The sequence below is a fragment of the Osmerus mordax genome, chromosome 13, assembly GCF_038355195.1.
Source record: "Osmerus mordax isolate fOsmMor3 chromosome 13, fOsmMor3.pri, whole genome shotgun sequence".
Classification (NCBI taxonomy): Eukaryota; Metazoa; Chordata; class Actinopteri; order Osmeriformes; family Osmeridae; genus Osmerus; species Osmerus mordax.
Window position 1 is genome coordinate 691,943 of NC_090062.1, and position 26,572 is coordinate 718,514.

General features: G+C 42.3%; 1 protein-coding gene and 1 long non-coding RNA gene across 2 annotated transcripts in view; one reads left to right on the forward strand and one right to left on the reverse strand.

Moving 5' to 3' along the window:
* Positions 1-26,572, forward strand: part of syt7b (synaptotagmin VIIb) — a 210,488-nt gene that overhangs the window by 81,015 nt on the left and 102,901 nt on the right. Inside the window, exon 2 of the mRNA XM_067249495.1 lies at positions 18,196-18,308. Coding sequence (XP_067105596.1) covers positions 18,196-18,308 — 113 coding nt within the window. The remainder of the gene's footprint in view (positions 1-18,195; positions 18,309-26,572) is intronic.
* LOC136955779 (uncharacterized) overlaps positions 1-26,572 on the reverse strand; it is a 145,372-nt gene that overhangs the window by 46,806 nt on the left and 71,994 nt on the right. The window lies entirely within an intron of this gene.

A 26,572-nucleotide genomic window follows, 5' to 3' on the forward strand; every position in this document is an offset into this window, starting at 1 on the left:
ACATGCCGCACTTGATACGGGAACAATGATACCAAGCAATGCACGAGTATAGGCGATCTTACAGCATGCCGTTGTGTAACACACAACGGCATGAACGAAAGTAAGTAAGTGCGTAACGTATGTTTTCTATTGACCGAGAATTAACTAATATTTACCTTTAGACATGTGAGTTCTAAATATTTACGACGGTCCCCAAAGCGTAAGTAATTTTTCCGAAACGGTAGCTAGCTAGCTTTAGTTAGCTTCCAGGCTAAGTTAGCTAGTATAATACTCATAGCAATGCTACTACAATGCTAGTGTTACTTGTTAGCCTTCTCATTAGTACATTTTGAAGCCATACTAAAGCGTTTGTGGCATAGGTTTTGTCCATCGGAAAATATTCAGTTGGAATGTTCGAAATCGCATATATGCGACGTTACGCTGTGAGACCCGCATTCGAACGATCACATATGTGCGACGCTACTCCTTAACGGGTTAAATAGCATTCACAAAAAAAGTTTTTCTACTGTTGTTTTGTTATAAAAATGTGCTATAAGCTGCATCGAAATATAAGCCGCACCACCACAAGAAAAATGTAAAATTGGGGTATAAACCGCGGCTTTATTTCCCAAAAATACGGTACACACAAATGACGCTTTTTACTCCTCACACACACACAAACACACACACTTTCTCTCTTTTAGCTTCTTTTTGACATGATTTAAACCAAAATATCCCACCTCCTCCCTTCAAAGCCACTCCCACAAAACTACAGTAACAAGCATTGAGTGGAAGGGAAGAGTGCGCGCAGGTAGGTAGGTAGACAGACAGGTAGCCCATCCAATCAATAGTCAGGGTACCCCTTAATGATTGGTCGTGTTTATTACAGTATTGCGATGCCCACAGACGTCAGAATGATTTAATATTACCATCAAACTTTTAGATATATTGGTTGCTATCAAGATGTGAAGTTACTTTCGACAAATATGACAAAATGTGCTTCTCAACAACATTAAGAACAAACAAGCACACACACAAACGCATGCATTTGCATGCACAAATACACACATGCCCGCACACACACACATCAATAAAGAAATGTGTCCACCAGCCCCAGAGGCTCTGTGAGCAGAACACAGGCAGGGAGACACAGCACGAGGTTCAGAGGAACAGGGTGGGGGGGGAGTAGGGGAGGGAAGGAGGGAACAATCCAAAAATTACGATTGTGGGAAGGTGGGTTAGAGCTGAGGTCAAGGAGAGAGCCAGAAGGAGGGAGAGGACGAAAGTGATGTCTGACTGCCTGCCTGGTGCATTGAGGCAGAAAATCCAGTGAATTATCCTCCATCATTTGCCAATAGTTCTCCTAGCCTTTTGATTGCTGGTTGCTCATCTGACACAGATGATGTCTTGATTGTTACCCTAGCGCTCTGGCCTTGGACAGCTGCCATGTTGTTTGACTAATGGAAGTGACGTGAATATGTGGTTCTGCCCACTCTAGCCAGGTACTGTACTGGTGTACAGGCTAATAATCTCAGAGGCTTCCCTGTCTTGTTCTCGGGTAGCAAGATGATCTGCAATAACTTTAATGAAGGCAGATGCTTCTTATAGTCTGCAAGAGTATTCCTGTCTGCTCATTATGTGCCATTTCCCTCCCTTGATCCACATGTACCCACAATCCCACCTGCCACAAATCAGCATCATCCGGCACCTCCACATCCAAAGTCCCATCCTCTTTGATTTCTGGCACTTTTTGGGGATAACTGGAACAGAACCTACTATGTTGTCTGTCAACGTCTGGGTGCCTCTTCACCCTCACTTCCATCCTCAATCATCTAGGAGTTCCCTCTCCGTCCTCCTAGGTCCTCTTACATCCCTGGAATTCTTTGGCATCACCATGGAGAATGTTTATTTAAGCATTGGTTGCCACCGACAAAAGCTTGTTCCTCTTTAACTTCCTCCTCCTTGCTTTCTTTGCTTAACAGGCTTGTCTTTGCTACCAGCCTCACCATTTATTCCTCCAATCAGTTGCCATCAGAGCTTTGTTATCAGCCGTATCTCTCCCAAAAATTTCTACATGTATTCTTTTTTTAAATGAATTTTTTGCACTTGTGAATTGGTCATTATTCTCTGGTGGTAACCCCTTTCAGCAGTACATGGTAGGTTACCCATGTGAAAGGCCAGTGACTTGAATCCTTCCTAAGACACGTACTGTACATGATGACGACAGTTATAGTTTGTTGTGGGTGTGTGTATGTGCGAGTGTGTGTGTGTACCCGAGTATATTGTGTGAGAACATAATACCCCTCTGTGGCCTAACAAGCTCTTATAAAACAGATGCTGCCAGGTCTCTGTTAGTACAATGTGGAGGAAACCACCATATGGGGATGAGTGAGGGTTAAATACACAGAGGAATGCAGAGAGAGAGAGAGAGCGATAGATAAATAGAAGGAAAGAGAGAGATTGCGATTAAAGATAGGAGGGAATTATATGGATGCCATTGTCAGATGAGTAGTTTTAATCGTTATGGTATTATGTAATTACTTGAGGGAAAATAATGGTGCATTGATAGAGCTGGTGGGTGGGGAGATGAGAGATAAGAATAACAGTCCAAGAGGAACATAGGTGTGGGAGCTGAAACACCAGCCATGTACAAGTCCACTGTTCTTATTCATGGATATACAGTAGAAGTACAGGTTATGGATTAGTCTGGTCCAAGCTGGCACAGCAAGAAGGTCCTGGGTTTGCTTCCTGCATGGGACACTGTTCGGTGCTCAGGTGGGCTATTTACCGGGCCTTTTCTGTGTGCAGATTTTTCCTGTGCTCATATGGGTTTCCATATGGGTTTGCAGTAGAACCCAAATTTAAAAACAAACAGAACGGATGGTTCTCCTGCCCAGGTGCCTGGTCAGGACCAGTGATGCTCTAATCTCACCACTTTTTTCAGTAACGAGTAGTCTAACGCGTTACTATTTCCAAACCAGTAATCAGATTAAAGTTACTTGTCCAAGTCACTGTGCGTTACTATTTTGTCATTAATAGTAAAATATATATTTGATTTCTTCTTCCGTCTCTGGGAGTGAAGTCATGTAGCCTATGCGACAATTAAGTCACGTTTTCAGCATGAGGGTCACGTCACGTGTATATACATAGACCTACCACTCCCTCCCAGTGACTGAGTCGCCACTTTCCTCAAGCCCCTTTGCTCCAGTGCCATCTCAATTTGATTATATGTGACAAATAAGAAAGACAAATAAGATTAATAAACTATTATGTGACTCCCTCCCAAGCACAGTCAGACAGCAAATGGTTTCCTTTACGAGTTTTTAATGAAGTCTTCTTCTCCACATCAAACCATGCAAACTATGTAATACACGGTATCAAAACACATAAGACATAATGTTAGCTGGTTAGCAAACACAGCATCAAAAGTAACACAACGTTAAAGTACATAACAGACAAAATACCTCGTTGGCTGCATGCTCTAAAAGGAAATCTTCATATCTTCTTTTACAGTCCCTTTCAGCTTTTAAAGGCATTAATATCTTAATGTAATTCTCTTGACTAATGTACTACCTAACTAACGTGTGTGCAAGGACATCAGCTTTCTTTGTGTTTCGCGCTCAAAACTAGCAGCTCCACCAAGGCTCCAAAATAAAAGTCTTCTCTGTTATTACAATAATGTCAATACAATACAGTAATGCTACATACAAATACAAAATGTACAATTCTGAAAAACCTTTTTCAAAATATTAAAGTAATATGGTGGCAACAGTTACACTCCCACCAAATCACACAACCTTACTCTGAGATTTCTTACACATACTGACTTTTGCAGTTAAAGACTTTGACCTTAAAACATTACACTTATGTCATTAACCATTAAGTATGGAAAGCAAAGAAACATTAAACTTCTTCCATAGAATGAAGATAAACATTAGAAATATTAAACTAGGTCTGCTTCAAGCAGTGACCAACTTATGCACAGGTCTCTCCAAGAACTCTCTTATTGTGCATTTACCCTTTTCATTAAATGTGGTGTCACTAACTAACAATCTGACCTTTCTCACCCTATCATCTGACCCTGGATAAACTTCTGTTATTCTGGCCAGCTTCCATTCATTACGTGGGGCTTGATCATTTTGTAAAAGCACAATGTCGTTTACTTTTAGGTTTCTTCTGTTCTTCTGCCACTTTTGTCTTGGTTGTAAACTCAAAAGATATTCCTTTTTCCATCGAATCCAAAATTCATTGGCTAGATATTGAACTCGACGCCATCTCTTTTGAAGATAAAGATCTTCCTTGATAAACTGTCCAGGTGGAGGAAGAATGATGGTGGACTTCATGGTAAGAATATGATTCGGAGTCAAAGGTTCAGGTGAGGATGGGTCATTCAAGTGTTCAACGGTAAGTGGTCTGCTATTAATGATCACCATCACTTCATATAGAAAAGTTCTGAGAGATGAGCTATCAAGTCTTTGTGCTGACTGGTCCAGAATGGCAGTGAGAACACTTCTTATAGTTCTAATTTGCCTCTCCCAGACGCCACCCATATGACTTGCTGCAGGAGGATTCGTCAGAAACTCACATCCTAGAGCCTTTACTCTGTCTTCATCCATTCCTTTCATGAGTTCTGAAAACGCTCTCCTCGCACCAATGAAATTGGTTCCTTGGTCACTTCGAAGTTGACGAACATTTCCTCTTATAGCAATTACTACTCTTAAGGCATTGATGACCGCATCAGTCGTCATGTCATCAAGCACCTCTGTGTATTGCTCTTGAACAGACAGGTAAGTAAAAGTCCATACCTTTTAATGTCTTTTCTTCCTTCTTTAACATGGATCGGACCAAAGCAGTCGATGCCAGCGTAGGTGAATGGAGGACTTGTTTCCATTCTATCTTCAGGTAAGTTACTCATTTTCTGTTCTTCAGTACATCTTCTGTACTTTCGACACTTGACACATTTAAAGATATGTGACGAAACTGCACTGCTGCATCCCAGGATCCACAATCCATTAGCTCCCAGTTCATTAACAGTTATTCCACGTCCCTGATGATGAACTCTTTCATGGAAGTGCTTGACAAGTAAATCTGATACGTGACTGTTTTTTGGAAGTATTGCTGGGTGCTTCACATATGGGTGTAACGTGGCTTTACATAAACGTCCTCCCACTCTTAGGATCCCTTCTTCGTCCAAAAATGGACAGAACTTGTACAGCTTGCTGTGCTTTGTCTTACAGCTCAGTCTCTTTACTTTCAAGCTCTTTATTTCATCTGGGAACGCTTCTTCTTGAACTAACTTAATGATAACAGTTTCTGCTTCTTTCCTTTCTTCTAGGCTTGTACTTTCATTGGTTCTTTGCTTGTCCGCTTTGTGTTCTTTAACTCGTTGTTTCAATCTGGCAAGTGCTTGCACCACCCTTGACCAGTCAGAAAACTTCTCAAGGCGGTCCAAAAATGATCTGGTTTCCCTTGCCTTGGTATTCAACACAAGAGCCTTGCGGAGCTCAGGATCATCTTCCTTAACTTCTTCCACCTTGCATGCTCTGTCAGGTAGGTCCTTTTGCCAAAGAAACTTGAGAACCAATTGGAGGTCTTGAGTTGCTCTGCGGTCAATCCTCGGGACGCATGCTCGGCTGGATTATCCTCAGATGCAACGTGGACCCATTGTTCAGGCTTCGTACTTGTCTTGATTCTTTGTATTCGGTTGGCTACAAACACTTGAAATCTTCTTGCATCGTTGTTTATGTAGCCGAGGACGACTGTAGAGTCCGTACAAAAGTATTCTTGCAGGTCTTGGATTTCCAATTCATTGCGGAGCATGTCACTGGTGCGAACTGCAACTACTGCTGCAGTGAGCTCCAGTCTTGGTATTGTTGTCACTTTGGTTGGTGAGACTCTTGATTTTCCCATTACTAGAGAGCAGTGGACTTCATTGGACTCATTGATGACTCGCAGGTAAGTAAATTCACCATATCCAGAGGTACTTGCATCGTAAAAGTTATGAAGTTCATGACTCTTAATGTTACCAAAACTTGAAGGTAAGTAGAATCTTTTGATTTCCATTTCAGCTACATTGGGAAGGTCTCTGATCCAGGACTCCCACTGGGGCTTTAGGGTTTCTGGAATTTCATCATCCCAGCCAGACTTTTTTCTGCACATTTGTTGGAGAATTTGCTTTCCAATAAGGACAAAAGGTGCCATGAATCCCAACGGATCATACACAGAGGCTACTGTAGAGAGCACACCTCTTCTGGTGAGTGGATTGGACTTTACTTGAACTCTGAATCTGGATGAATCAGAAGTGATGCACCATTCAACTCCAAGCACTCTCTCCATATGAGGTAAGCTCAAGGCCATGTCTTGCTCTTTAACTGTGGCACGTTCTTCTTCTTGGATGGATGCCATCACATTCTCGTTATTGGAGACAAACTTGTGGAGTCTTAGCTTGCCAGCGGAGCAAAGTTCTCTTGATTCCTTGACGAGTTGGATGGCTTCCTTCTCAGTGTGAACACTTGCCAGACCATCATCTACGTAGAAATATCTTTGTATGAAGCGGATCATGTCTTCACTGTACCGACCCTGCCCTTGTGCCGCCAGATGTTTCAGGCCAAAGTTGGCGCAGCCAGGAGATGAAGCCTCTCCGAACAGGTGGACTTTCATTCTGTAGGTTGAGGGTGTGGTTTCCAGGTTGTTCCAGGTTACTCCCACCATAGGAATCATAAGTAATCCTGGTCTTCCTTTTTCACATGAAACTGATGAAACATCCTTTCGACATCACTGCGATCGAGCCCTTTCTGAATCTACACAGGACACCCACTAACATGTTTGTCAGGTCCAGTGAGTAGATGATCGTTAAGAGATGTTTCTTGAAATTTGGCAGAACAGTCAAATACCACACAAATTTTCCCTGGTTTTTGCGGATGATAAACCCCATGGTGTGGAATATACCAAGCCGGGCTGTTGTCAATTTCCTCCTCAGGGACTTTCTCTGCATCGCCACGTGAAATTATGTCGTTCATGAAGTTCACGTAATCCTTGTAGTATGCATGATTCTTCATTAGTCTCTTTTGAAGACAATTTAGACGATGTGTTGCACATATCTTGTTGTTCGGTAGTTTTGGTCTTTCCTGTTTGAACGGTAATGGCATTTCGTAGTGCCCATCATCCTTTTGTGTGATGTTTTCTCTCATCGTTGACAGGAACTTGAGATCATCTTGAGACACAGGATGCTCTTCTCCAGCTCTTTCTGAGAAGTCTGACTCAATGACCTTTAGGATGTCTGAGGGGGTGATTTCTTTGACTTTGGTTCTATTCACATAGTGTACTTCAGTTGTCAGACTGACGGAGGGGTTAACTCCTGGTGTCACTTGCCTCACTACTATGCGATGGCTGATACCAATGGCATCTCCATAATCTACACAGGCATTCCCATGGCCACCCAAGGTCTGTGCGCTGTGCATAGGGCTCATTTTCTTCGCCAGACAACTTCTCGTGGGAGTAAGGCTTGTGAGCAGTTGTACCCAATGAGCAGACCTACTTCACAGTCTTGTACAGGTGCCACATCATCTTGGAAGTGTTCTAGATGGGACCAAGCTTTGGCAGTTTTAGATGTTGGAATGTGAGTTCTGTTGGCGGGAATAAAGTCACGTGTGTAGGTTGGTGGTAAATACATCTTCTTGTTGGAGTAAAAGCCCTGGACTTGAAGGTTGTTTACTCTCAGAGCTTACCAGTGTTGTTCTTGAAGTCATAGTAGAGAGTTTTAACTTGACCTGCTCTTTGTCGGCCTCCAAAGCATTAGCTACTTCACTGAGAACAAAGGTCGTGTCACTTTGTGAATCCAAAAGAGCATATGTAAGTACTTCTTGTGATGGTTGAGCGGCAGGTGACAGCCAGACAGGAATTATTGCAGAGGTTTGTTTATTAGTTTCCTCAAGGATTACTCTATTTGAAGTAGCTACTGCAATTGTTTCACGTTGTGTTGCTTGGGGCCTTTCCCTACTCCTTTCCTGACTTGTAGTTGACCTGTCTTGACTCTGACTTTGTTGGCCTTTGTCTCTCTCTTCATGCAGACAAGTAGGATGGCGCTTGTTGCATGTGTCGCAAACGCTCCTTTTGTTGCAACTCTGAGAGGTGACCGGGCTTAAGGCAACCGAAGCACAGTCTTTCAGCTTGGACAAACTTGACTATCTGAGACTGCCTTTTCCACAAACTTCCTGCATTTGAGCAAAGTGTGCCCAGTCTTCTTACAGAAATTGCATGTTTTCATGGTCTCTTCATTGGAACTTGTAGTCAGTGTCTTTGCGTTAACACTTTGATATCTTTGTGGTTTTGGCTTTTCAATTTCACCTTGTTTCAATGACTGCAATGATGTAACTGGGTTACAGGCAATTTTCGCTTCTCTTATCAGAAATTCAACAAACTGACTAAAGGAGGGGAACTTGCTGCTTTTCTTTTCAACTTCTATGACCTTCCGATTCCATCTTGCAGTTAGCCAGTCGGGTAATTTTAACAATATTTTTTCTGTTTTCATTGCAGTCGTTTAGAATCTCCAATGCTTTGATGTGGAGCATTGCAGCCTCGCAACTTCTGAGAAAATCAACAAACTCTCTGAGCTCAAAGCTCTCCTTATAGGCCGCAAGGTGAACCACGAAAAGTCTTTTAGAAAATGATTCCCGCTCCACAGTCTGGCATCTACACAATCTTTAGCTCATAAAAAAGAACGAGTCGTGCTAAGCTACCAAAAAAAAGTTTGTCGCTGAAAGTCCAGTCGATTATCGTTGCGTTTATGTTTTATGCAGAACTAGTTTCTTCAGAACGTAATAGGATTTTGGTGGCACGGTTCGACACGTGATCGTTCTACACCAATAAGGTAGCTGCTTTTTGTCAACATGGATGGATATGGTGGTCAGGATGGATATGGTGGTCAGGATAAGGGATAAGGGAGTCAGGTGGCTGAGCGGTTAAAGAATCGGGCTAGTAATCAGAAGGTCGCTGGTTCGATTCCCGGCCGTGCCAAATGACGTTGTGTCCTTGGGCAAGGCACTTCACCCTACTTGCCTCGGGGGAATGTCCCTGTACTTACTGTAAGTCGCTCTGGATAAGAGCGTCTGCTAAATGACTAAATGTAAATGTAAATATGTTTGGCAAATACAGGATGGAACCTTGCACGTAACAGAAATTCGGCCCCTGACAGTGTTTTGCATGTGATACACTGCGGCTGCAAAAGTGCGTGTGAGACAGGCAGATGTTCATGTTTTTCTGCAGGACTGTGTTGCACAGACTTATGTCGTTGTTGTAATTGTGCCAACACAAAAGAAACTGAGGAACTGGAAGATAACTGTCCTGACACTGACAGTGAGGACTGAGTGTCCTTAATCTGTTATTCCTTATTCTGTTTTGTACAGTTTTATATATCATATTTTTCATTAAGATTGTTTTTATGGTTGATCAGTGTTTTCATTTGTGGAAGAATGAATGAATGTTACAACAACGACATAAGTGTCTGTCTGTCCCCCCCCCCCCCTCAGGTTAATGTAATAGCCTAGTTTAATAACTAATGTAATATTGCACATATTTTCGTACTATTTCCCCTAAAACAATAAGGTTAGGCTACTTAGAGACCTTCCACTCAAAGTGTTCTAAATGGCATAAATTCTGCCAATTATTAATTGACGTATTAATAATTGACGTTGGTCAGTAGCCTAGCCTATCGATTAAGGTACTCGAAAGCATGTACACTGTCTGCTTCATTTGAGCTTGATAGGCTAAGCATTCTGTAGCAAATAATAACAATAAACCCACTATTTATTAATTAAAACTACTTCTGCATAGTTGCACCGAAAATACAAACATAAGCAAAGGCAGCAATCGCTATCGAATCAACAGACATGTGCAATTTAGCTAGCAGGGGAATAATACAAACAACGAAGATCACCAGTTAACTTAATTAAAATTAGCAAGAATATAGACTAATACAATAACAGGCTTAAATTAACTGACAAGTTAGCTATACGACTTCTCAAAGACGCACAATCTCAACTGCGGTGTGAAGCGTGACATGCTATTCTCCGACATGCACTAACAATCACAGACGTCCTAAAATTTTGTACAGCCCTATTTCTGATACCATGGCGGCAGAAATTTAGTCGTGGCGAGCCGCCACGGCAAAATAAACATAGAGGAAACAAACGTGCAAGGTCCCATCCTCTATTTGACAACCATATCCATCCGTGTTGACAAAAAGCAGCTACCTTATTGGTGTAGAAGGATCACGTGTCGAACCGTGCCACCAAAATCCTATTACGCTCTGAAGAAACTAGTTCTGCATAAAACATAGACGCATCGACAATCGACTGGAATTTCAGCTACAAACTTTTTTTTGGTAGCTTAGCAGGACTCGTTCTTTTTTATGAGCTAAAGATTGTGTAGATGCCAGACTGTGGAGCGGGCTGAAACGATAACAGGGTTTCACCTTACAGCCTATAAGTGCCGATCCTGGGCCATGCTTGGAGTTTGTCTCTGTATGACTTTGCAACTGTAAATGGGTTTCCATATCTTTCCTCCAAAATCTCCCATGCAGACACATAGGCAGATTCAGTCCCAAGTAGGAAATAGCCATCCAGTGCACTCTTGGCTTGTCCACTTACATATCTACAGAGGTAGTATATCTTCTCCTTCTCTTGAATATTCTTTTGGTCTATCAAAGTTTGGAAAGAAAGCTTCCAGTCACTGTATTTCAATGGATCGCCACTGAATACTGATGGTTCAGGAACTGGGATTTTGTTGGCACTTAAAGCATCTGCCAGGTCCTTGACAAGCTCTGTTGTGCTTTCACTCGTGGAGGTAGTGACGGCTTGAGGGGCAGGAAACACAGGCAGGGGCAGGTGTCTTGTGGGTCCCCGCAGCTGGTTACCTGCAACCAACCCATGGTCTGGGATGTCTTTTGGCTCTTGATTGTACACCTGCATTCTCGCTCGCGCTGCACTGAGCTCCTTCATGGTCTCCAAATGCTGTATTCTTCTCCGTCTTTCCTCAAGAGTTATTTGTATAGCTATGTGTTCTTCCAGTTTAGCTTTCATTTTAGCGTCCTCGTCTTCTCTCTTTATTCTTCTATTCACTTCTTCTGCTTCTTGTTCTAAACAACGCTTTAGAGCGGCGGCCTCTTGAGCAGCAATCTTCCTTTTAACCTCTGCTTCCAGGCACTGTATTTCCAATTGTTCTCTTTCTTGTTCTTGCAACACTTCCACAACAGCTTGGCTTGCAGCAGCGTCGGCGGCAGCTTCTTGATGTTTCACACAAGACATGTTTGAATGCTCTGAGGCGCCCTTTCACCCTTGTGTTATCTTCGGGTCATTCTGACCCATCAGTCATTGTGACCCACTGTCGTATTGCGACAAATTTACCTCCTACAAAAACAAAGTGAAGCATTTACTTTTAACTGTCGGGCTGTCTCAGACCCCCCACATTGCAATGGTTAAAAGAAAATTATTTTTATTTGTTTTTGTATTGGGTAAAATTGGGTAAACACAACGGTGGTTCGTTATGAACCTTTGGGTCATGTGACCCGAAGGCAGCACAAGGGTTAAGATGGAAGCGACAGTTCCTAATTCACTCGTGCTTGAGTTCCAAAGAGAGCTTGCATCTGGCCAACTTTGTTCTCCTCCCTCTGGCGTCTTCCCATTCAGACGGCTCGAGGCTTTGGACACGATGAAGCTGGAAACCTCTACACACAGATCCACTCTTCGACGCATGTCATGGTCTGGTGTTGTGACTTCGCGCAGCTCCTCATAAACACGCTGGACGTCGGCACAAAGGCCTCTGGTGTCGCCAATGATGTCATGAAGCAGACTGTCTGCTAATGGCTCTGATGATTGTGATAATGGCTGCTTAGCGGATTTAACTTGTGTTCTCCATTTTTGGTAAATGTAGTTAAATCTTTGTTGCAGTGGTTTAATTTTCTTGTCTTGCATTTCTTTGCCTTTCTCTGTTAGATTACGTACTCGTTCACCATGTCTTGGCTGAGGCACTTCCTCCGGTTGGGCTTCAGTATCCCTAACATTATCCCTAACCTGGGTTGGAGACTGACTAGGCTCTGCCATTGTCAAAGGGTCTTGAATAGCTTACGTGTAAATTGTAAATTAAACTAGAACTCTGAAGTAAAATAAATGTCTGGATGAATTGCTAAAGCCTACTCAAATGTGTATTAAATGTGTGTATCTGCAGTGTCTTAATATTTCAACTGAAAATATTATCATTAGCTATGATTATCAACAGCTGTACAGTTAGTAGGTAATTCCCACCCAAGTAACTCAAAATGCACTTAGAAAATGTATAAAGAAATATTGGTTCCCTTGGAACACTATTGAGAACTTAAACATCAAATGGCAAATAGCCTTCACTTAGCACTACCACAAAACACACTTTAAATTGGTAATAGAATAGAAATTCAAAACAAAAAGGTATGTAGCCTATGACTTAGCCTTTAGCTTCTTAAAACTGGCTATACAGTAAATGGCAAGTTTCTGGTTAAACTTGCTGAGCAAACAAGATGCATTCACCACTCACACAACAGTCCTTCAATTTTAGCCGACACATAAACCTTTAAGCAAACCTTTGTAAAGCCCTCTTCTTAGCCCACTCTTATTAGTGTCCAAGTTCTTATGGCTTTGCTTTGAAACTATTGCTCTATCAGTGTGCGTGTGTGTGCGTCTGTGAGAAAGTGCGTGATTTCGACTCATCTGCCAGTCCTTTGACGAACGTTCCAAGCACCGTAGCCACCACGTTGAGAGCAGCTAGCGTTAGCTAGTCTTGAGACTGCTGCTTCGTCCACTTGCGTCGACGAACAGTCCGAGTTTTCACTGTGACTCCCTCCCAAGCACAGTCAGACAGCAAATGGTTTCCTTTACGGGTTTTTAATGAAGTCTTCTTCTCCACATCAAACCATGAAAACTATGTAATACATGGTATCAAAACACATAAGACATAACGTTAGCTGGTTAGCAAACACAGCATCAAAAGTAACACTACGTTAAAGTACATAACAAACAGACAAAATACCTCGTTGGCTGCATGCTCTAAAAGGAAATCTTATCTTCTTTTACAGTCCCTTTCAGCTTTTAAAGGCATTAATATCTTAATGTAATTCTCTTGACTAATGTACTACCTAACTAACGTGTGTGTAAGGACATCAGCTTTCTTCTCTGTGTTTCGCGCTCAAAACTAGCAGCTCCACCAAGGCTCCAAAATAAAAGTCTGTTATTACAATAGTCAATACAATACAGTAATGCTACATACAAATACAAAATGTACAATTCTGAAAAACCTTTACAAAATATTAAAGTAATATGGTGGCAACAGTTACAATTACATGAACAAATGCAACGAACCGCAACTAAACCACAATTTTTCTAAAAGTAATGGTTCGCAAATTATCTCAGATTTACTGTACTCGGGACATTTTTTATGGTTAGTTTTTTCCCCAAGTAGGCCTACGACTTGAGTCGTTTTTCCAAGTGCGTTCGTAGGTCAACATTTCAAAAGAAACTCTTGTCTTTAAATCAAAATTACACTTCTGTCTTGCCTCTCATCGGCCAAGTTACAGTGGAGATGTTTGGAGACAATTGATGTAACATGCAGCGACACAAACAACAATGGAGGAGGAGGGAGATGCGCATTTTCGAGTTGGAAATACAATCACTATTTTGAGTATTTGTCAGCTAAAGATGGAAATATCAAGGTTTGTTGTAAACTTTTAAAATCAAGTAATCTGTAAGGAGTAATCAGTAATCAGATTACTTTTTCAAAGTAACTGTGGCAACACTGGTCAGGACATGGGTGAGCACTTGGACTTGGCCCCCTAGTGCTGCTGATGTGGCTGCCTACTGCTCTTGGCTGCCCTGGGAGGAAGGGCAGCAGGATAGGAAAAGGGCAGAAGCAAATTTCTCTGGTGAACGTTTGTGTGTTCCACCACTCAATGCCCATGTGTGTGTGTATCACTATTGTGAAATTATTAAAGGGTTCCTTCTTACTGGCAGTATCTGTGATTATTTTACAATATGCAGTTCATAAATATCAACAGTGAAGGTTAAAAGTAGAAGCTTTGACATTGTGTACATACAAAGGATTGTTTATTTAAAGATGTGTGTTTTTGTGTGCGTGTGATAGAAGCAGTTCTATGTGAGTCTTGGGTTGGTATTCTCAGCCACAGGTGGTGCCCAGTAAGACTCCCACCACAACCCTGCATGATGCCAGTCCTGGAGAGAAATAGAGAGTGAGAGAGAGAAAAAAAATTAAGTAGGAGGAGAAAGAGAGGTTATGGCTGGGAAAGAGGAAAGGCTTTCATGGGAAAGAAAGAGAGAGGGGGCTGGAGTTATAGAAGAGGGATGGGCAGTTGCTAATGGGCACTCAGTTGGAAGTCCTCCTCGCCCGGGCCAACATCAACATATGGTCCCCCTCCTCCTTCTCTTCCTCTGTGAAGACTAATCTCTCACGCCTCTCCTTCTACCAGCTTGTGTGAATGTCTGTGGCCACTCATGTTTGCACCTGCTGTTTCTGGGTCTAAGTTCTAGCTAGGTAGGCAGGCATGAGCCAGCTACTTTCTTCTCTGCTCTCGCTTTCATTCTCTGGTTAAGTCTCTTCTTCTCCAGGCTGCGTTAGCTGCAACTTTGTCAAGCCTGCTGCCACTGCTTTCTGTTTTTTCTTTTCTGCTTGCCACTCTCTTCTCAGCTAGGCAGCTGTACAAGAGCGATATTACTGCTGCTATTATAATAATTAAAGGAACTGGTGCATCCAATTACCAGGATGTAATCCTCCTATCACAACCATCTAATGGAGATCCCCGAGGGTGAGACTACAGGGAGATTGCTTTCAATACTAGGGTGGGCTGGCCTGCCTGCTTGCCAGACAGGAAAACAGCCAGACAACAGTTCCCATCCCCCCCAGCCAGCCAGCCTGCTCAGCTACACAGCTAACTATACAAACAGTCTGCCAGCCAGCCAGCTAGCCAACCAACCAGTTGGCCAGGCAGCCAACCAGTCTGTCTTACCACCTAATCTATGCCATAACCTCACAGAGTGAAGAAGATTCCTGGTTCATATTCTTCCATCCTTTCTTTTTTTTAATCCATGCTCATCCTGGAATAGCCAAACTGTTATTATACAGCAGCTATATGAATTCCACATTGGGAATTCCACAGCAGGAATGCAACATTTATTATTATCGTGGTTCAAATGCTTTTCAACATAATGCTGCCTGATTGCTTTGATTGACAGCCAGCACCTGGAGCTTGGCTGTGTTGTTTTGCATTACACAGGTAGGAGAGAATGGAAGGAGGGAGAGAGAGACCGAAATAGAGATGAATGGTGGGAGGTGGAATAGAGTATATGTTTAGAGAGGAAAAAGAAAGTGGGGAGTAGAGAAGGAAAATAAAGGTAAATACATCAAATAGAATGAGTACTGAGGAGGATGCATTGACTTTTCTGCTTCCTCTCTTTAATGTTCATTTATCCATTCCAACTTAAAAGGTCTGAAGTTATATCTAGGCATGTGCAGAGTGATGGGGGGGTTTGAGGGGGATCTTATTGGGGAAGAGAGTAGAAAGCAACAGAGTGAGAAAAGAGGATGAACTACGGTTGCATTGCGACTATTTTTGTGGCAACTGGCACTACTTTTTGGATGGCTGTAGAAAGGCAGGCCTGGTAGGCGAGAGACCTGGTAGAAACGCCCCCAAAAAGGTTGTTATCTCATTGTGTTGTTTTACAGAGACTATCAACAGACAGAGGGAGAGGGAACAGGTTGTTGTGTACAAAGACAAAATCACAGAACAAGTAAGATGATTAGCAAGCCTGTGTGACAGTTGTTTAGTGTCTGTCTTTGTATCGTTTTCTGTCAATGTCTCTGTCTCTCTCTCTGTTCTTTCTCAGTCTCTTTTTTCAGTGTCTTCCCCTCTTAGTGGTATATGATACCACTGATATAGAAGCCCCCTGATATCTAAAAAAATATACTCAGGAATCAATTAAACTGGAATTGCATTAAATGTAGTGAATCAACAACTCTCTCTACTGTATGGTATTGTCGTGTAGTATAGCATATTTTATTGTATGTTTTTGCTCAATATTCCTGTTGGTTCCCATCCTTCTCTGATAGATGAGTCTGTCTGTGAGTTAGTGATGATGGAGTGTAGAGAGGAAATCACATTATGGCCTCCCTCCACCACCACACACACACAAATCTCCACACCTTCCCTCCTCCCTGTACCTCATTTGTGGGGTTTTTCAGTTATTTATCTGTTGGTTCAGTACGTCACTGGAGGAATATTTGTTTTTTTTCTCGTCTGGATATGATCTTTGACCTCTTCTCCCTCCCCTTACATACAGTTAGGTCCATAAGTATTTGGACATTGACACAATTTATCATTTTGGCTCTTTATACCACCACAATGGATTTGAAATGAAACAATCAAGATGTGCTTTAAGTGCAGACTTTCAGCTTTAATTTCAGGGTATTTACATCCAAATCAGGTGAACGGTGTAGGAATTACAACACATTTGATATGTGGCCCCCCCCCCTTTTTAAGGGACCAAAAGTAATTGGACAAACTAACATAATCATAAATCTAATTGTCACTTTTAATACTTGGTTGCAAATCCTTTGCAGCCAATGACAGCCTGAAGTCTGGAACCCATAGACATCACCAGACGCTGGGTTTCGTCCCTGGTGATGCTCTGCCAGGCCTCTACTGCAACTGTCTTCAGTTCCTGCTTGTTCTTGGGGCATTTTCCCTTCAGTTTTGTCTTTAGCAAGTGAAATGCATGCTCAATTGGATTTAGGTCAGGTGATTGACTTGGCCATTGCAGAACATTCCACTTCTTTGCCTTAAAAACTCTTTGGTTGCTTTCGCAGTATGCTTCGGGTCATTGTCCATCTGCACTGTGAAGCGCCGTCCTATGAGTTCTGAAGCATTTGGCTGAATCTGAGCAGATAATATTGCCCGAAACACTTCAGAATTCATCCTACTGCTTTTGTCAGCAGTCACATCATCGATAAATACAAGGGAACCAGTTCCATTGGCAGCCATACATGCCCACGCCATAACACTACCTCCACCATGCTTCACTGATGAGGTGGTATGCTTTGGATCATGAGCAGTTCCTTCCCTTCTCCATACTGTTCTCTTCCCATCATTCTGGTTCAAGTTGATCTTGGTCTCATATGTCCATAGGATGTTGTTCCAGAACTGTACAGGCTCTTTTAGATGTTTTTTGGCAAACTCTAATCTGGTCTTCCTGTTTTTGAGACTCACCAATGGTTTACATCTAGTGGTGAACCCTCTGTATTTACTCTGGTGAAGTCTTCTCTTAATTGTTGACTTTGACACAGATACGCCTACCTCCTGGAGAGTGTTCTTGATCTGGTCAACTGTTGTGAAGGGGTTTTTCTTCACCAGGGAAAGAATTCTTCTGTCATCCACCACAGTTGTTTTCCGTGGTCTTCCGGGTCTTTTGGTGTTGCTGAGCTCACCAGTGCGTTCTTTCTTTTTAAGAATGTACCAAACAGTTGATTTGGCCACACCTAATGTTTTTGCTATCTCTCAGATAGGTTTGTTTTGATTTTTCAGCCTAACGATGGCTTGCTTCACTGATGGTGACAGCGCTTTGGACTTCATATTGAGAGTTGACAGCAACAGATTCCAAACACAAATACCATACTTGAAATGAACTGTAGACCTTTTATCTGCTCCTTGTCAATGAAATAACGAACTCCCTTTATGAGGGAATAACATACACCTGGCCATGGAACAGCTGAGCAGCCAATTGTCCAATTACTTTTGGTCCCTTAAAAAGGGGGGGGGCACATATAAAATGTATTGTAATTCCTACACCGTTCACCTGATTTGGATGTAAATACCCTGAAATTAAAGCTGAAAGTCTGCACTTAAAGCACATCTTGATTGTTTCATTTCAAATCCATTGTGGTGGTATACAGAGCCAAAATGATGAAAATTGTGTCAATGTCCAAATACTTATGGACCTAACTGTAAATGTGGTGGAGGATCAGTTGTGTTTATGCAGTGACTTTTGGCCCTGAATAAGTTAACATGGTAACTGAAGTCAGAGACTAACCTTTTCCATATATTTCTCCTCTTACTCTCTCCCACTCTTTTTTCTTTCTTCTCTCAATTTATTCCCTCTAATTCTCTCCTATTCCTCTCACATTTAGTCATTTCAGGCTCATTGTCTCTCAGTGTGATCCTGGTCTCCATGGGACTGACAGTGTGTACTGTCTGGCTCGTTGCTCTGTGTGGTGTCTGCACCTGGTGTCAACGCAAATTGGTAAGTAACTATGATGCCATATCCTGTTTCCTGCTTTGGTATTGATCTGTATTGTCCTTCACTGTTCACTTTAGTGTATGCCTTGGTTTTATGTCCTGTTGATGGAAGAAGATACCTAGAAGATACCCTTTTTTTTACATAATGAATTAATTGTGTGTACATTTTGACATCAGAAGTCATAGTATTGTAAGTCAGAAGTCATAGCCTCTTGTGCTGCATCATACAGACATACACACTCAAGTACGCACACACTACTTTTTTTAGTCTCACACACACCAATTCCAAACTTGGCTCTTAACAGAAGTGCCTGCTTGACCTGCTATCGAGGTGCGCAAACTCCCCCCCCCCCCCCCCCCCCCCCGATCCCCCCCCTCCCGATCCCCCCCCAGGCCTGATGCCATTAGTGTACACAAGTTCGACATCCAGGTAATTATCAGTGATTAATAATTAGCTATGCACAGTGTGCGAATTATACAATGACAATCGGGGGGGGGTGTCCCCGGGACGAAGTTCACCCCTGCCGCCGCCCCAACCAAGTAAACGGCACGACAACGCACTACTAAAAGTACAAACACTATTGTTTGTAGTCATTTCTTTCTGAAATAATCTTGATCTTTACAAAATTTGCAGAGTAACATATCTGACTGTTCATCACAAAATAAGGTTGTTGGAAATCTCTCCAGATTCGGACAAGCAATGAGACAGACAAATGAAGCTATCTTGCTTGATATAGAGCTAGCGATAGCTATCTTTTAAGTTGGTGGTTAACCATGTTTCTATCATTAACATTCTTGTGAATATTCTACAGCTAATTGCCATTACAAATACATTCGTGACAGATTGTTGGGGTATTAGATGGCAAACTTGCCTTTCTTTCACTTTATCACGACGCAGAACGCACCGCTACACTGAGGTGATTCAACATTGCACACTGCCTGGTCACTCGCACTGTGTTTCTTGAGTTTTATTGGGCACTGGTCACTCGTGCTGTGTTTATTGAGTGAATTTTGACTATGGCAGTCAGTGTAATAGTGTGTGATATTCTCTGCCATAAAGTCAACATTTCTGTGTATCGCCAACCTGTTATTGAATGAATATGGTAACTATATTGTGATATTTACGACTACAGGTAAGAACGATATATAAATGTATCGACCCCCCCCGACCTGTGGTTTTTACCTCTTTTGGGGGTCCGAGCCTTAATCGGGGGGGTCAGACCCCCCCAAACCCCCCGTAATTCGCACACTGGCTATGCACTTTCTGTCCCTCCCTTTTGTCTATAACTGGAGAATAGAAACGGCTCATTGACCAGACACTCGGGTGACACAATTGTCTCTTTGATTAAACTGTCCTTAATGTGAGTTTGTCTCACCCTTCTGCATAATGAAGTATGTCATATTTTATAAAGTAAAGAATTATTTTTATTTCCACTCCTCCTTTTAGCGTCTCGTTAAACCACCTCATTGTCTGGCCAGAATGAATGAATAGCATCACACATGGACACGGGAGCTTGAACATTCCTCTTTGGTTCTTAAGGACATACTCTCTACAGTAAAACACTGCCCCTGAGATTAGAGCAAAAACATTTTGAATGTAACACGGCATTTACTCTTACTGTGCACAACTCTTGGTGGTGAAATATTTGTTGGTTACACATTCATGCATGTTACACTCATTACAAAACATGGCTTGTGCTGTTGAATGAATATGGCTTGTGCTGTGATGTTCTATTAGATTGTGTAAACATTGTGTGCGTTTGTGTTTTTGTGCGTGTTTGTAGCTACTGTATGTGTGTGTAAGTGTGTCTATCTATATGCAGATCTGTGTGTGCTTGTGTGGCCTGGCCTGGTGTGCCACCTTGTTTACAGCTTCCAGCTCATGCTAATGATTCATATGGTAATGAGCACATCACTCGGAGCTGTTGGCTGCTGCCTGAGCGACACTGACTCTTCCCATGCCTTTGATCTGCTCTGGAAATACTGTCTCCTGCCTCCCATTCATTTTTCTTTCTTAATTTTCCCTCTCATTCGCTTTAACTCTTTCTCTATACTGCATGTGCAATATAAACAGTACATACTGTACGTCCCTCATACTATTCCCACATAAAGTAAGATGCACAGGCTGTATGTACGTACAATATGTTATGGTGTTTTACTCAACAAGACTCATACCAACCAATATATTTCGACCAGGGGCGTCGCAAAAGTTTTGGGATCCCAGGAAGAGATAGCAATTTGCCTCCCCCCTCCATCCCCATTTTGGTTATGTCAGTTTTTTCATTCAACACATTTTCAATTCAAGCTTTTCGCTGATTTTGACCAGTCTTGCCCTCTTGACCAAACCCTGTAGCTGATTGTATCTTCTGTACTGTTCTCCAACCTTCTTTTCTTTACCCACTATCTATTTTCTAACTAAGAAATTCTATTTCCCCACAACAATTGTTAAAGGGCCCCTAAGGCACCACTGGGCATACTGCTGAATTCAACCAGCCACTTTTACCAGTCAGTAGGGTGACCAGAAGCATGACCCTGAAAAGGAGGACACGTCGGTCAAAAAAGGAGGACAAAGGGGGGGGGGGGGGGGCATTAGGATGAAATTAAGACAATAACAGTAGTCATTTTAGTAAGTCAACATTTGTAATTTGAATACAAATCCAATACTTACGGGAGTCAGGTGGCTGAGCGGTTAGGGACACGGGCTAGTAATCTGAAGGTTGCCAGTTCGATTCCCGGCAGTGCAAAATTACGTTGTGTCCTTGGGCAAGGCACTTCACCCTACTTGCCTCGGGGGGAATGTACCTGTACTTACTGTAAGTCGGTCTGGATAAGAGTGTCTACTAAATGTAAATGTACTTCAATACAAGTGCACTGATTTTCTGTTGTCTTTGGTGAGATAAGTTGCATCAAGTTGCATTGTTTTGCATGGCCTACTACCATACACAGCATATGATGTACAATAAATGAAGATTTGGAAAATGGGGAAGAGACAAAGGGGGATGGATGCATGCAGGAAAAGTTAAAAAGGTTGTGTGTGAGAGAGGAAGGGAGGAGGGTTAGTGGTCATTCAGCGTCCTTGTGTGTGACAGTGGTGACGACAGCAGTACTCAGGAGAACCCTCTGGAGACCCAGAGAGCAACACTGCTGCCGAACTGCTGCACAAGGCTGTCCAAAGATGCCTGTCTCTTCTCTATCTCTCTCTACGTTATCTCTCCATCTCACTTGACATCGGATGCGTCTTTGCTTCACTATATACTGCTCTTTATTTTGTAATCTGTTTCAAACCTCCTCATCCTGTCACTCCTTTCTCTCTTTCTTGCCTATCGCTTCTTCTTTCGCATTGTGCTCTGCCTCATTCTCTTTCTGCACCCTTTTCTCTTTCTGTCTGTATTCCTCCACCCCTCCCACTCCTAGCTCTTAATGTTTTTCCTTGCCTCCCTCTCTCCCTCCCTCTTTCCTTCTCTGCAGGTTCCTGCAGATTTCATGATTGTGGTGAATGATAGATGAGCTGCATTTGATAGCATCTTCTTCTCTGTAAAAAATGCCTTGTTGCAGTGGCAGAAAACATGTGGGGCAGAACAGTGGTTCTTAATGTGTGTGTGTGTGCATATGTGCGTTTGAGCATGCTTGCGGATATGTGTACACGTGTATGTGCGCTTGGACACGTGTGTGCATGGATCATGCCCAGGGCATTGTCCTGTCCTGTGGTAAGTAAAAAACATGGATGATTGGCATACTATACATTCAGGTTACATTAACTACCATGTAACTGCATAGCCATACCTATATTAAAAACAATATAGTTCTATGGGAATTGTTGACAAAAGTGTAAGAAGGGACCATATGGGAAAGGGTTGTGTGAAAGTGGATGTTGAAGGTTGGCAGTTGAAGGTTGTGCTTAACAAACTCAATGTTAACATCCACAACCCATCCTCCCCCAAACCAAGTTTTACGAGTGTAATTACTTTGACCTCTAAACTGTTATGAAGGGTAACTACTTAGCATTTACCATGTAACCGCAGTGTTGGTACTATAGGTCCCATGGCTCCCATGGCTTCTCCTACCACTGCTATCTCTCCTCCAGCCTTACACCCCCCCCCCCCCCCCCCCCCCCCCGCCACCTACGGTCTTCTTCTGACAACCGTCTGGTGGTCCCACCGCTCAAGAGCGCCCGGTCCCAACACAAGCTCTTCTCCTGTCTGGCCCCCCAATGGTGGAATCAACTCCCCACCTCCATCAGGGACACTGACTGTCTCCCCACCTTCAAGAAAAGGCTCAAGACGCACTTGTTCCGGGAGTACAACGGCACTTAGGAATGCTTGGCTAGACCTGATGTTAGTTTCCTCCAGGATCACAATGACTCGTATTGAGAGACTTGTTGCTCTTGTTGGTTAGTTGTAACGGTTTCAAATTCTTGTACTCGCTGTGAAATATTTTTACTGTTGATTGTTTTTTCTACAGGTACACTCTTGCGGGGAGTTTCATGTTGTGCAATTGTAACTTGTTTAATTGCATGCTCTTATGGTTCTTCCCTTTGGCACTTATTTGGTTTTCCACAATGTATGCTTCATGTTTTGGCTGCTCACAATGTTTGGGGCTATCTCGTTGTTATGATCAGTGACCTATGCTCTTTTGTAAAGCTCTCTCTTGGAAGTCGCTTTGGATAAAAGCGTCTGCTAAATGCATAAATGTAAATGTATTGGTTTACGGAGCGCTAGATTGGCTTTGCAGAACTTTGATACGGAGCGTTCTATGAACGGAATGATGCATTTTAAATATCGCTCAATCACGCAAATTTGATCGTGGGAAGCCGTGATCGTGATTAAAATTCGATTAATCATGCAGCGGTTCATTTATCAAGCATTGAAAATATTCTATCTGTAAAGTTATTTGCATTTTTACACAATTATCTTTCAAATAAAGTGTCCTGAAAATGGACGTTTATTTTTATATGCTGAGCTTATAAAGACTTTTGAGCAGAATCATTATATCAGAGGTACAGTATGTGAAAATAAATTGTTTTTTTAAAACTTTTAAAACGTGTTACGTTTGTCATTGTCTAGGTGTAACGAATATAAAAAAATAAAAAATTCCACTTAAAATCCCTCCATTTTATTTTGTCATTACTGTACTGTTGTCGGTTTTATTTATTTAATATAGTTTTGTGTATAATTTTAAGAGCTTTAAAAAATGTATTTTGCCGTTCTGTTAATGAAGTAATTGGTGTGCGTGGTGCGAACTTGCCTCAGTCTGTGCGGAGACTTGTCGAGTTAGCTTTTAATGAAGCAAAAGCCTGCTCATTTTGCTGTTTACTATTTATCTGTCCAGGTAATGTCACTTTAATACATAACGTCACTGTGTCCAATCCCGACCACTGTAAACTACTATTGTCCAAACCCAAACAGGGTTTGGACAATCTTGGACAATCTTGGACAATTCCGGTCTTTTTGCCAGCATTTTCTTTTGCTATCGCCAGGAAAGTGTAAGTAGTATTATTTTAGGCATACCAAACAATCTACGTGTAAAATGTCATGAACATATATGGATGTTTACATGTCTAAATAATATAGGAAAGTTACTTTGGCCGAAAGACCACTCGGCGACACTCGGGCGACGCTTGGACGACGATCTTTACTCAGACAAGTGTGTCTGTGTTGTCATCGTACTGCTACTATGGGTTAGCATATGAGTGTATTTCAACGCTAGCTTAACACTACTTTGTCTTGCCAATGAAAATACACGATCATGTGTGACGTGATCTGTAGTCGAGGGGAGGAAGGGAGCAAAGCTAGCAAACTTTGAGAAGTGTTCAACAAAACATCCAGCAGGTGGTGGTATACAGTCAAATTGAGATTTTATCGCATAGTTTGGAGATGTTGAAACGTGATATCTTATTGTGGAGGACATAACTACGTCCTCCGTTCCTCCATCTTTCTGCCATCTGGGAGTTAAAAAAGGCTAAACCCCTCCCCATGATTACCTGGGCCCCAATCAGGACACAGGGCATAGTCCCACTCCCCTTTCAATCACCACCATGCCACTAAAGTGTTATACTTAAAAGTTACTTCCAAGAAAGGAATATGAACCATCCCTCTAACACCCTGCCACTAGGCGTGCACGTAAAACTTGACATCTTTGTCATTCTCTGTGGGGGTGTGTTGGCCCACTCACTGTGCAACAGCACATAGGGAGCATTTCAAAGAGAACTAGGGTGTGCTTGCTTGCAGATGGGTCAGTTTATTAACTGCTATTTTTACAACTGATATTTCAGTATATTTTATATAAAAATGCCTACTTTAACCCTTGTGCTGCTTTCGGGTCACATGACCCAAAGGTTCATAACGAACCATCGTTGTGTTTACCCAATTTTACCCAATACAAAAACAAATAAAAATAATTTTCTTTTTACCTTCGCAATGTGGGGGGTCTGAGACAGCGCGACGGTTAAAAGAAAATGCTTCACTTTGTTTTTGTATGTGGTAAAGTTGTCGCAATACGACGGTGGGTCACAACGACTGATGGGTCAGAATGACCCGAAGATAACACAAGGGTTAAAAAGCATAGCCTACATTTGTTGCTGCTCATGTACAATTCAAAATACAAAAAGTGAAGTGTAGCATGTCCCTGTACTTACTGTAAGTCGCTCTGGATACGGGCGTCTGCTAAAATGACTAAATGTACTGTAAATGTAGAATGCAATTAACCTATACGACTAAAACGTCACCTTAACTGTTTCCCTTTTTACAGTAGTGATATTTTCAAGCATTTAGCCCACTCATATTGCATTCATTCATTAAGAACCACCTTTGAAACAAGCTGAACCCCCTTGAAACAAGCTTTTCTAAGTAACAACGTTCTCACCGGAATTATTATTATTAGCTACTGGTAGATGGAATCGCGATTGAAACAGTACCATCTGCTAACTGAAAATATGCCCCCAAAAAACGTAAATAAGCTTGACATTTATTTAGGCGGAAATGGCTAATTCAAAAGAAGTTTGCTGGAAGCGATCATTGTCAGTAACAAAGCCAAAAGCGACTTTTTGGTCTCAGTCTAGAGCCCTGCCTGGAGAAGCCGAATTGTGTAGGAGCAAGCTACTCTACTGTAGCCTAGTGCTAGCTGCTGTTGCTAACCAAACTACACTGAGGGGATTGTTTGAATGCGATGGAAATTAAAAAACGTTCTTTTTTGACATAAAGTTTAGGCTGTGGCATTGAAGACAGCGACGCACCACACAAGCTTGAGTTTAAATACATTCTTTAATGTTTAATGCTACCAGTACACCACGGCACGATACGATACTTGCTGTGCAACAGTCTATGCACGTCGTATCTAATGCGTCGTTGCTAACGTGTGCCGGAAACGTGTTTTCACTACTACTCCTACAATTCTTTTCGAATCTTCTTCATAATTGCCACAAATTATCTTCAGACCAAGCCTCACAAAAGTTATCCCCTGGAGCTTTGATTTTCGCAACCGTTTGTTAGTTACAGCCAAATTCAGCAACTGATCTGGAAAAAGGGAAGTGAGGTCATATCTTAGCGAATCTTTGATGGATTAGGTGCGTTCGACATGGACTGCGGCTGCATGAAACGACCGGCGAGAGTAGCCGCTTGCAGTCGGGGAGGAGTTGAAAACGGCTCTGTGAAGTCGGACATTCCAGCTTCTCGTGGTTTGCTGCGTTGACGTCAGTCATGGCAGATCAAGCGCTGTTTGCTTACTTTACTTCATTTATAATTAAACTTAGTCTTTCCGTTAGTGAAGAGGCGGACTAAAACCCTTTCTTCAACACATTTTTAATTAAATTAAACAGTTTGGTCCGGATTTGAGCGTTGGCAAAACTGAAGGTGTCAGAATAATTACAAAACACGCGTCAAAGTTGTCGCGTGTGAGTCTGGCCAATCATGAAATAGCTGTGTCGTCATTTGAACCTGTGCAGTTGCTCTTGAGAAAATGCGCTCGGCTACACAGCCTGCAGTTCTCGAATCGATCTCACGGTACTTTGATGGCTACGTCACAGTGACCTAGCCTCGGCGCCGTCTCAAGTCGGACAAAAAGTCTAACCACAATTCACTGTTTCAAGTCAGCCGGCTGCAGGGCTGTATGAAGTCAGGTCATGTCGAACGCACCTATTGACTCCAAACTTGGTGTATGGATTCATGACCCTGTTATTGAGAGGACCGAAAAAATGTAGTGTCATTTGAGCTAGGGGGCACTACAATAGGACAAAATTGTGTTTTGACCAATAACTGTTGATTTGTTTGTCGT